At 42.5% G+C, this 12,391-nt stretch overlaps 1 protein-coding gene across 1 annotated transcript; it reads left to right on the top strand.

Moving 5' to 3' along the window:
- Positions 1-6,417: 6,417 nt before the first annotated feature.
- Positions 6,418-7,608, top strand: LOC122663014. Its single transcript, XM_043858724.1, has one exon. It carries the CDS (start codon positions 6,418-6,420, stop codon positions 7,606-7,608), a length of 1,191 nt encoding a protein of 396 aa, XP_043714659.1.
- Positions 7,609-12,391: the final 4,783 nt, after the last annotated feature.

The raw sequence follows: 12,391 nt of genomic DNA, 5'->3' as shown, positions 1-12,391 counted from the left end.
ATGGCTTGGGTTGTATGGTACATCATTGGGAGGATTATGGGTGTGCAATGGCACTAAAGGGACTAAGACCATTCCCCAACACAAGGGCATTGAGTTCTAAGTGGAACCCAAGCAATTCCCAACCCCAAAAACCAAAACCCTAAACTACCGAATAGATAAATGGAGAGGGAAAATTGGGAAGATTACTGACCACCATTGGAGGCAGCAAGAACAAGGCTAGGTGAGCCCTCTTTACTCTTTCCTTCTCCTCCTTCCCTTCTTTTCCTTCCTTTTCTTATTCTTCTTCCTTCTTTCCTTCCTTTACTTCTTTCCTTGTCTGGACAGCAAGAGGGGAGAGAGAGAGAGTGTGGGTGAGGGAGTTGTTTTCCCCTTCCCCCTGTCTCCTTCTTCTCCTTCTTCTTCTTCTTCTTCTTCTTCTTCTTCTGCTTTCCCCTCCGCACAATTTGGCTTTTGGAGAAATGAGGAAGGTTGGATGGCAGCCCAAAACTCCAACTCATGAAGGCTCTAAAGTGCTATGGTCCTAAAGTCTTGTTTGGCTTAGCTTAAAGCCCTAAGGTGTGTTTTAGGATTAGGGCCTGTTTGGTTGGCCATCTTTAGGATTCAAAACTCATTGAAGCCCATGTTGAGCAATGTGGGCCCCCCAACTTGACCCCACAAGGTATGGAAAGATGGGGATGGGGTCCACCATGCCCGGGAACATAGCAACGGTATCCAGAACATGAGCATGTGGGTCCCAAACAAAAACATAGCAGAAAGCATAAGACAACACAGAAGGATTAACGAAAGGAAGCACAACAGTTGTTCCGTTTGTTAGTCCATTCCAGCTGAAAAAGCTGAACAGCAACAATGAAGTATCAGGGCCTTGGCCCGAACTTCAAGGACTTCAAGGGGAGTACATATACATAAGATCTAGGGTTAAAAGCTCACCCTTGGGTGGTGTCATTACCCATCAAACCGATATTCCACCCCTTTATTCCAGGTAACCCCTTGACTGCCACGACCCAAGGTCACAGGTGTTGACCATTGGTAGCGTCGCAACACCTACAAATGAAAATTCAATTTAGCCCAAAAATTAGGATGTACTTCGGGTGTAGTCATAACATTCCCCCAACCTTATAAGAAATTTTGTCCTCAAAATTTGACATGTCTGGGGTCCCAAACTTCATAGTACAATGCACATATCTAGAAGGAGAACCAGTTGGTGAGTCAGAATCCGACGCCTCTACCCCGGCCCCATGGACATTATCCATTGATGGCTCGAGCAATGCAGTCGGAGGAGGAGTAAGACTCATCCTCACAAGCCCTGAGGTGTTCAAGATCAGGTATGCACTACAGTTAAATTTCCCCATCTCCAACAACAAAGCAGAGTACAAGGCATTTCTAGTAGGATTGAATCACGCTGAAGCCATCCAAATACAAAGGCTCATAATCAGAGGGGACTCAGAATTGGTGCTGAACCAAAAAAACAGCGAGAAGGATGCAAGAGACAAGTGTATGGCGGTATATCTTGTAATGGCATAGAAATTGAGCAAAGGTTTCACCACCTTCGAGATGATCAGGATTCCTTGGGTAGAAAACTCTAACGTGGACACTCTTTCCAGACAGATGAAATCTGAGCTCGACCAACTGAACCAGTCATTTTACCTAGAGTTCTTAGACCAACCGTCCCATAAGGAGGAAGAAGGCAAAGTATGCAAATTGTAATGGTCCATTTATGGACTAAAGCAGGCTTCCAGAAGCTGGAACATCAGGTTTGATCAACCAATCAAATCTTTTGGTTTTGATCAAAATATAGATGAACCGTATATTTACAAGAAATTCAGTGGGAGTGCGGTGTGTTTTCTAATTCCTTACTTAGATGGCATACTGATTATCAGAAATGATGTGGAGTTTCTTACATCAATTAAGCAGTGGTTATCCACTCCTTTTTCAATGAAAGATCTCGGAGAAGCCAACTGCATCCTAGGGATTAAACTTATAAAAGATCGCCAAAGGTGGATGTAAAACTTATCATAAGTAACCTATATAGACAAAGTTCTTGTGAGATTCAGTATGGAGAACTCAAAGAGAGGAAGTGCCCCTTTTTGGCATGGAGTCAATCTTTCCAAATCTCAATGTCCTCAGACTCAAATGTACATTGAAGAGATGAGGAGGATTCCCTATGCTTCTACAGTAGGGAGTCTTATGTACACTATATTGTGTATGAGGCTAGATATTTGCTATGCAGTAGGGATTGTGAGCCATTACCATTCAAATCCTGGATGAGAGCATTGGAGTGCTATGAAAAACATCTTCAAGTACCTGAGGAAGACTAAGGATTACTTCTTAGTTTATGGATGTGATCAATTATCTATTCTGGAGTATACTGACTCAGATTTCTAAACCGATAAAGATGACATAAAATCCATGTCTTGGATGGTTTACTTAATGGGAGGAGGTGGGTGCCATTATATGGAGGAGTGCAAAACAAAACTCTACAGCTGATTCCACTATCAAAGCAGAATACCTTGTAGCTTGTGATGCGGCCAATGAAGGTATTTGGCTAAACAAATTTTTATCGGATCTTGAGGTAGTCCCTGACCTTGTCAAATGCCCTATTCTCCTGTTATGTGACAACAAAGGGGCAATTGCACAAGGAAATGAGCCTATGGCTCATCAGAGGAATAAGCACGTGTAGCGGAAGTATCACCTTATTAGGGAGATTATCCAGCAGGGCTACGTGAGTATCTCCAAAGTGGACATAGCTGAAAAAAGTGTCAGATGCCATGACAAAGAGTTTATCCCCTGGAGTGTTTGAGAAACACATGGAGGGCATGGGCTTTAAATGTATGGGGAATTGGTTTTGATACACAAGTGGGAGATTGTTGGATATGTGTGTCCATCAAACTCAGTTCAATCCAGTTTGACCTGATTTATTTTTTATTAAACATTTCATACATTTTTTTATAATATGATCACATGCGATATAAACTTTTTGAGTAATGTATGTCCATAAGTATTACTTTAAATTGGTAGTCACGAATAGGGTTTGGGTTAGGCAGCCCTTATCATATAGTCGTCCCATTTGGAATGCCTAGACATGTTTGATGTTGGGGGTACGAATGTGATTTTGCACATGTTGATGTATGTAATGGCGAAAAATCTTATTTTGTCGATTCCCTCATGTATTACTGCCAGATGAAGGTTTGGGATAGGCATGTGTCACCGAGGCTAGTACCAGAGTGGGCCTTGTTACTGCATGATGTGAACGTATTCTTTGGTTCACCAATGATTGTGGTTCAAGAGAACTAAAGTCAGTGTTCTAGGAGTGTGTAAATATTATGTGAGTGAAAGAGTCACTCAACATGGTCTCCACTGGTCTATTGAGGAACATCAAGGGAAGTTAGTCTGTGGATGGTCGGATTTGAATCAGGATCCTGTGCCATTTTGTTAAATGGTTTTTGCAAAACATATTTTCATATAAAATAATTATTTATAATTACATATTTGATTAAAGAGTTTAATCATGTTTTGCAGATTTTGATCACGTACACAAACCCTCCGATCACGTACATAGACTCTCCGATACGGACATATACCATGGAATGGGGTTTGGTAGTACTAGTGTACATGCTCTAGATTCCATGATGATGATGTTATTTAGTAGAGCCATGGAGAGTTGGTTTATATTTGATATGCAAGGGTATTGATGGGATTTGCTAATTATTAATTGATTTATTTAAACTAGTATGTGCATGATGCTAATTAATTAAAGGCCTATTAATGTTTAAATTAATTAATTAAAATTATTCCCTTTTAGATTCTGCATCTTCACTAATTAGAAGCCCATCACTTAAGCCCATAAGGGTTTCAAGTCAAACAAGAGAAAGAGAGTCAGACTCTCAGTGGGAATGATGGAGGCTCTTTAGAGCCTCACCTATTTAAACACACCAAAGGGGGACGACCAGTGCATTCCATCCTTGGACGAATTTTCCTGGCTCCCCCTCTGGAGAATCCATCCCCTGGCACTCTCTCTCATCTCTCCTTCTTTTCTTTTGCTCTCCTGCTCTCTTGCTCTCTAGAGCTATGAGATCTGGTTAGGGTTTTGAAAACTTGGTTTTTCGGATTAGATCCAAGACTTGGAGAACAAATTCAGGTTTAGCTTAGGGATCTTCTACTGCATCAAGGAGATCCAGATTAGGGTTTGGTTGGTCAACTTGTTAGGGGAAGAACCATTATCTAGAGGAGGAGCAACACTTAAGGCTCAACAGGTTAGTAGATCTTAATGTTTATTTTTTACATTAAGTGTTTTAATTATTTTATAATCATAGGATGTGAAAGAAACCCGAATCAATCTCTTTTTCGTTGCGCATTCAGGTATGGGATGGTTCCCTCTTTCCATGGGATGGAAAGGAGATGATTTTCTCTCTTCTTGTGGATCCCATAATTTTATGGGACAAGAAAAGAGATGGTTTGGTAATAAATTTTTATACCAAACCCTAATTGGGTTACACTAGGGTTCCCATGGGAAACCCTAATTTTCAAATAGGGTGCCCATGGGCAGCCCTGGGTGCAAAACCCTAATACAATGTTTATTGGTTTCCTACGGGAACTATGGAGATGATCCCATGGACTATAGTTTGCCAACAGTAACGAGTCCCCATTAAGGGCTACCAGGCACGACGCCTCGAATGCCACAAATAGCAACATTTTCCAAAAAAAAAAAGGCATTGATTAGGATTCACTAAGGAAGGCGGGTACTCCACATGAAACCGCCAAGTCTCCCTGATGATTAAGTCGCATGAACAGTCGCGAGAGCAGAGATAGAGAATATGAACAATCACTCCCTAATGATGCAAGGGGTTATGCCTTATTGTACAAGGCGAATACAAACCGGTGCGGCCTGAACCAGATCCTTGAGGGAGAAATATCGCAAAGGCAAGACCAACAAAGGAGCGCCCAAATCACAAAGCAGGTTCAAAAAAGAGCCCAGAGCTAATGCCTATTGCAAAATGAAGAAGCACCAGAATGAAGAAGACACACCACAAGATATTCTACTCCAACTCACCCCACAACAAAATCTGTTGGAGTGGAGGGCTTTATATTATTCCATATAATGACCACCGAATAGATTCAGGACATGTGGCACCAGGGAAGGCAGCCAAAGAGGGTCGATGGGTAAGAACCACCCGCCTAAAGACCCATGACAGATACGATGGGTGAAAGACTTCAGATGGTTATGTCGGGTAGGGTGATACCCTCCCAATAGATCCATAACTAAAAGGTCCACGGGTTGCCCCATGGAAGAAAGAACAAGCTGGTGCGCTTATTAGGTCAATCAACCCATCAGCATCAAACCTATACACCCCAAGACATAACTTCTCACTAGGTGCAGCTGTGTTGCAGAAGGCCTAAGCACACCAAACAGCCCCCAAAAGCAGTGATCAAGTGGAAAATACCACTATCCAGTAGGAGAAACCACTCTTCAGAAAGGGCACCCACTGTCCAAACTCTCCATCACATTTAGGAGCCTCCCATGATGCTCATAAGAAAAGGGAACTCTATGTTCTATAGGGGACCTCACCCCAACAAAAGACTCCATACGGGACTCTCCATATCAGAAATAGAGAAACACTCTGCCACCTAAATAGAAGAAGGCTTCTCCATTGGTCACATCAGGACCTCTTCAGTGACATTACACCTCCAAGGGGATCAAGCCATATAAAAGGGAAGGTAAACCCCCTCACAGGGGGAGGCAAAAAAAAAAAACTGAAAGATAAGAAACTCTCATTTGTTTCATTTGTTTGCTAAGAGAGACCTAACTTAGGTATCGGAGACTCCCTCGCTAGCACCCCTGGACCGACGCTCACCTCCCTTTGCCTGTTTGTTGTGTTGTGCAGGTCATTACCCAAGTCTTACCCTTGGCGGACCCACCAGCGGTTTCTTGACACAACAGAGAAGTATAGTGAAGATTTCTTTCAGGGAACGCAATCATTGTAGTTCCCATTGTGTTATATAAACCTCACTTCACTCTCTTCCAAAACTAATGTGGGACTAAAGATATCCCACTTTTTTTCTCTTCTAGAAATAACATCAGAAAGGTCATGGGCTCAACACTTCAAGGAGACAAAAACAAGGTAAATAATTAAAAAGTATTTTGGAGTTTCTTTTGATTTATAAACACATTTAATACTGCAATCCTTTAGTATGCTTTCTAATAAAGTGTCCCTTCATTAGAATGGAAACACTTCTTTCAAAATCATAATGGCAGGTTGGAAGAGGGGATGTAAGTTTCTGGCTTGATAACTGGTCAGGGTGGGATTCTATGCTAGACCGTGTGGATGGGGCGGCTAATCTTGATATCTCAACTCAGGTGTGTGATGTTCTTAGTTAGGATGGTGTTTGGGATCAGGATGTTTTGCAAAAATTGATTCGGCTATGGTGCTTGATAATATCCAAAATGGGAATTTTTCTCGGTCATGTAGGATGGATAGATTGGTGTGCATGCCAACAAGTGACGGCAAGCTCTCAGTAAAATCCTTTTGGAACAAAGTTCGATTAGCTTCGCCAGAGAGGCCATTAGCAAAATGGCTTTGGAATTGGATGTTGCCATCTAAAATTGGTTTTTTTACCTGGCAAGTGCTTTGCGGCTCAATTCCAACGGATGATGCAATTATGGCGATGGGCATTCCCTTTGTTTCCAAATGCTTATGTTTTTGTTCTCCTGTACGGGAGACGACAACACACTGTATGGTGGTGGGAGGAATGGCTAGCAAGGTATGGGATTTTTTCTTAAGGCTGGTTGACATAGAATTGGTGCCCACTCAAGATGTGAGATGTAGAATTTTATTCTGGCACAGACATGCTCATGGAAGGGGTCATGGTCGTGTGATCAATGGTTTACTTCCCTCTTTTATTGTTTGGGAGTTGTGGAAAGAGAGGAACAATCGCAAGCATGGGGAAAGAGCTCTTTCAGCCAGTCACATTGTGGAGGTGATCTGTAATTGGGTGAGAGAAATTCCTTTTCTCCCTCCATTTCGTAAGCTCCCAAATCCTCGGGACTCTATTGTTCCCCAATTTTTTGGGATTACTCAAAAGGTGGCTCCGTCATCCTCCGACCCCGTGTTCTTGTGGCCTCCTTTCACTGCAGTGAAGCTGAATATTGATGGTGCTTGCAAAGGAAACTCGGGGGAGGGTGGGGGTGGGGACATCATTAGAGACAATAATGGTTCTGTCATTGTAGCTTTTGCTAAATACTATGGTGCTGGCACAAACAACATTGCTGAAGTGAGAGCTTTGAGGGATGGTTTGAGACTTTGTGCAAACTTGGGGTTAGTGGGGCCTATTGTTAACTCGAACTCAGAGGTGATTCTCAGGTGTGTGTCAAAACGAAGGTATAGCCTCTGGAAGGGTTGGTATTGGTTCCAGGAGATTATGGACCACATCGAGTCTACTAGGCCTTTGTTGTCCTTCACCTTTAGAGAGGGGAACAAGGCAGCAGACTGGTTGGCCAATTTAGCTTATGATTCGGCTTCTGACATTTATTTTAGTGGAGAGATGAGTCTCCCTCTGGATCTTCGGTGGATTACCAGTGCGGATGCTCTAGGTTTGCCTGTGTTAAGGAATTAGCCTCTTTTTTTTTGCTTGGGTTTGCTTGTAAGGGTCGTGAGCTTTCTTTCTTGAGAGTTGAAGGTTTAATATCTTTAGGGCTGGGGTAAGGCGGGTATGTCCCCCTTGTATTCTTTGCTATTCTTTGTTTGATCTTTAATAAAATCGTAGGGGCTGGTCCGGGTCCTAGTTAATATTCGATTAAGAAAAAAGGCAAGGGGTATGTATGATTGACTTTTTTTCATTAGCTACACCACCATCACTCGGAAAAAATAAGGTGGCATGCCAAGACAAACATGAACTGCCTAAAAGATCGACCTTAATTTTGCATTGAAAATTTTGGACCATTCACATTACAAAATACAAAAGATATTTTTCTTAGGTGTAAGTGGATCATATAATATCTTATTCAATGGTTTAGAGAGAAGTGCCAATGCTCCCATCCCCACATCGGTTTGAGTTATTGACAGATGAATTTAAAATCAGTACAGATAGTGGGAAGCATGATAGTAGATCACTTTTTTATTTTTTTGCCAAATTGTTGGTAAGGGCAGGCCCAGAAGATGGGTCAATCAATAATAAGTAGCTGAAAAGCTCTAGGGGAGGAGAGGTGTATGTCCTTGGCATAGTAGAGGATATGGGTATCTCTTCCTTTTCTCGTTCCCTCATTCTGGTAGTCCTTATATGTGTCATCTTCTTCTTGCAGATGCAGTTTGGAATGGTTTATGCAGGTATGGATAGTTATAATCTAGTCTACATTTGGATGTCCAAAAAAAATTAGCCTTAGGATCAGTTTTCAAATTACAAATCTCAACCTTGTTTGGTGTTCATCATCCAAAAGCCCTAATTTTATGGATTTGATACATTTCATCAACTGAATGTGGTAGTGTACACATTTCAATCACTAATCATCTAGCTAGTCAACTAATCAATTCATCGTCATAGCTAAAATATGAAAATTAAAATTTCAGTTTATAGAATTGTTTTCCTTGGTTTGTTTGTTTTCTGAATTGGAGAAGATGTTATGTGCCTAATGGGGCCCACTCTAGTGTATGGATGCTAGATTGGGCTAGCCTAGTATGGGATAGGTTAAAGGGCTTGATTTAACACAATCCATCAGCTTCGGAGTAGAGTGAAGGCTATCAAAAAAGTGCTAGACACCACATCACGGGTTTGAGTCGTGGAAAGGGCTACCTGGAGTGGAGTGAAAGCCATCAAGAAAGGGCTACCTGCCACCAAGAAAATACCCTGGAGCAGAGTGGAGCCACTTGAAAAGGGCTACCTACCGCTAGAGTGACAGCTACCTAGAGGGCTTGATTTAACGCGTTTCATCAGCTTCGGAGCTTTTGGCATATCGGTCAAGTACCTAACAGAAGAGGACCAATATTTCTTTTTGTGCTTGAACTTATAGTTTTGGAAAGAGAATAGTCATAGTCTAATTTCTACTGGAAAACTGTATATGCTTCAGCCTATGAACTTGCTTGATAGGAATTGTTAGGTTGACTATGGTTTGTTTGTTTTGTAGATTCAAATGTAAGGAAGCTGCGAACACCCCGGCGGCCTCCTGGTCCAATAGCCAACCAAAATCCCGGAACTAAAAACCGAACGACCTGTCCTCCTAACCAAAATCTGGTAATAATTGATTAAAAAGAGAGAAAGAGATGAAAGAAAGAGCAGTTTAAAGAGTTTAGAAGCAGCAGGGATAATCATGCCAATCAAGTTATTGTTGATTTATTGTTATTATTTTTTATTTCTCTTAACCAAAGGCTTCATCGAATGTTTTATGAGGAATCACATGTACCTTTTGTTAATGGTATGACTACTATTTTACTTGCAATATATCTTCATGAATGTTCGTTTACTTAAAATTCAATAATAACTCCACCTCTTGAAGTCTCCTATTTCTTTCTCATTTTTTAAAGGTTAAATATCTTTAATCAAAAGAACAAGCAACATCAAAGACAAAAAATGTCACACCCCCATTTCCGAGTAGGAATAAAGTATAGTCAAGGGGTGACTAGGATGACACCTGTCATCCCTTTTTGCTACCAGGATCACTGACACAGTGTCCCAATCCACAGTCAATAATAAATGTAAAGCATAGCAGTTACAAATGCAGAAATAAAGGAAAATTCCTTTCCAAAATAGATTAATTACAAGCGGAAGCGATTAAATAGCAGTTACTATATGTTCAGCAGGCTAGGTGATACAAATAATGTTTAGTACTGTTTACCGACTGACCATGACGTAACTATTCAAAAGGAATATAAAGTAATACAAACAAGTATTTTTAATGGGCATGAAGCCCCAAAGAATCAAAAGAGGGGACAATCCCCAGAATCAACATGACCCGTAGGCACAATTGTCATAGGGGCATCTATCACCGTGTTCCTCTAACACAACATCGGGCTCCTCCATGCCGATATCATCATAATCAGTAGGCTGGACCTCAAGACCATCCAAATAACTGCCATCTGCATCAAAATCTAAAGAAGGTGTACACAGGAGGTTAGCTCCACTGAGCCAGTGAACAGATGGGGAATGCACAAACACACAATCACACATAGTCCATGATGAATGTAATGTTGATAGATTTTCCACCTAACACACAGTCTAAGTCCGGGTATATGCTACTATGATAACTTGGGGGAGACTTTGGGTCACTTAACTTATCGCCACAATGAAACCTCAATTATCACAAGGAAGCCTACGTCGGTCAAAGCCACCAAAACCACCCAGTGGCAGACTCCGATGATCAGTAGTCATCCCTGACCTAGCCTTTCTCCCCCACAGGCAACAAGGAACCCTGACCACCCAACAGCTAACCCCTGTTGGTAAGGGTCGTAGCATAGAGAAATGAATCCTAGCTGCAAATATACTACATGTCCTATCGTCCCGAGAGGTATTCTGGGTGCATCAATGTCCTATTCCATCTAGCACCGGGTACCAGCACGGCACGACACATACTGTCAAACCCTGCTCCTGATTGGCTAGATTTTTGATTGAAGGGGAGGAACCCCTAGCCAGGCAACCAGGATCACTATGGAGCATCACTCCACTCAATGAGATCAATGAGAATACTTTGAACAGGTTTCCCTATATACCTGTCAAAAGATGGATAGCAGATCCTTGCAACTATACAGCTCACAGTCTGATGTATGACTTAGATCCCAAGTAATCTCTCTCCTCCTTATAATGGTGGGACCCACCTATGTGAAAAGTGTGTAAAACCTCCTATTTGACATGTGGGGACAATACCCTGACTTAGGGTCAAACCCCTGTGCAAGCCCCTTTGAGTTTCAGTTGCTGGAATTCTCTGGGCCATGGCACTAGGCGATGCAACAAGGCCCAATAACATCGCCCAGTGACTGAATCTGCATATTTTTTATTATTTTAATTATGGGGACCACCCAATATGAACATGGGAACCCTCCACTGATAGAGGGGAGTCTGAGGGACCACCTCATACCCCTGGTTCAGTGTGGACCCCACCAGTAAGCCCAGAATCAATCTGAATCAAGTTAAAAACTGATTTTTAAAAGGGACTTACTGACCAAACAGACCTTAGTTGGTCTTGGGCCTATAAATCGGCAGGCCTGAGCTCCTTTAGAGCTCTTATTTTCTACTGAAACCGTGGGGAGAGAAGAGAGGAAAGAAGAGAGAAAAAAAAAGGGAGAAGAAGGAGAAGAAGAAGGAGGTGCTGCCACTCCCATCCAAGCCTGAATCCGAGCTGCTCCTACCTATTTCAGGTATAAAACACCTTCCCTATACCTGCTGTCCCTATTCCTTCTCTATGTATGCTGTGTTCATGCTTCCTGGGCAGCCTAGAATAGCTAGGGTTTGCCTAGATCTGATCCAAATCAACCATGCAGACCTTACGTATGGAAGATCTATGATTTTTGTAAAAATCTAATAGGTTGTTATGCTGTTCTTGTGTGCCAAATCTGGCTGTGCACAGCTGCACTGCCCAGATTCACTTCAGATCTATGGATTGGAACCCTGGGTGCAAGCTAGGGCTGCAGAGATCAAACCCTAGAGGATTACAGCCCTGGACCCTCATTTGGCATGCTATTCCAGCCCTGCATGTGGCTGAAACCAACTCCCAAGCTTAGCCAAAACCCTGAACACTATTCATTTAGGCTACTTGGGCAGCAACTGTCAGCCTCAAGATGGATCTGATGAAGAATCCAATTGGACCATGGTGTAGGCCATCTCAGGGGCTACTACACCCCCCTGACATGCAAAGGATCCATTTAGAGCCCAGCCTTGCAGGCCCCACCTTAGAAACTCAGCCTGCATCAATTCTACAGGCACTGGGCGATGCAACAACGCCCAGTGAGTGGAAAATCACTATTTTGGTGGACTGAGTTGAGGGATCTCACCTAATGGCCCTGGACACTGTGAGATGTGGGAAAAGACTAAAATACCCTTCCCCACATCTATCTTGTATTTGAGAGTGCTTTGGAACCCTAGTGGGCCCCGCAGGTCAAGGGAGTCCTACTGTGCTTGGTCCTATAGCACATATAAGCTGTGGATAGCCTTGTAAGCATATCCTAGCCTAGAGTCAGGTACAACCCTGGAAATGACCATTTTTCCCTTTGAGCTACTGACATTGGTTGATGCACCGGGACATGACCTAAGGCCCAGTGTATGGCCCAGTGATTCCAAGAGTGAACCAATTGAACCCCGGGTCAACCCAGTAAGATTAGGGTAATCCTAGGACTTCTAATGACAGATTGATAACTTAACATGGCAACTTTTGATTTACATCTAGGACTTGATCCTGTGCTCGAGGACAACAACC

This window comes from Telopea speciosissima, chromosome 5, assembly GCF_018873765.1.
Source record: "Telopea speciosissima isolate NSW1024214 ecotype Mountain lineage chromosome 5, Tspe_v1, whole genome shotgun sequence".
NCBI lineage: Eukaryota > Viridiplantae > Streptophyta > Magnoliopsida > Proteales > Proteaceae > Telopea > Telopea speciosissima.
This window is presented reverse-complemented; position numbering and strand designations above follow the sequence as displayed.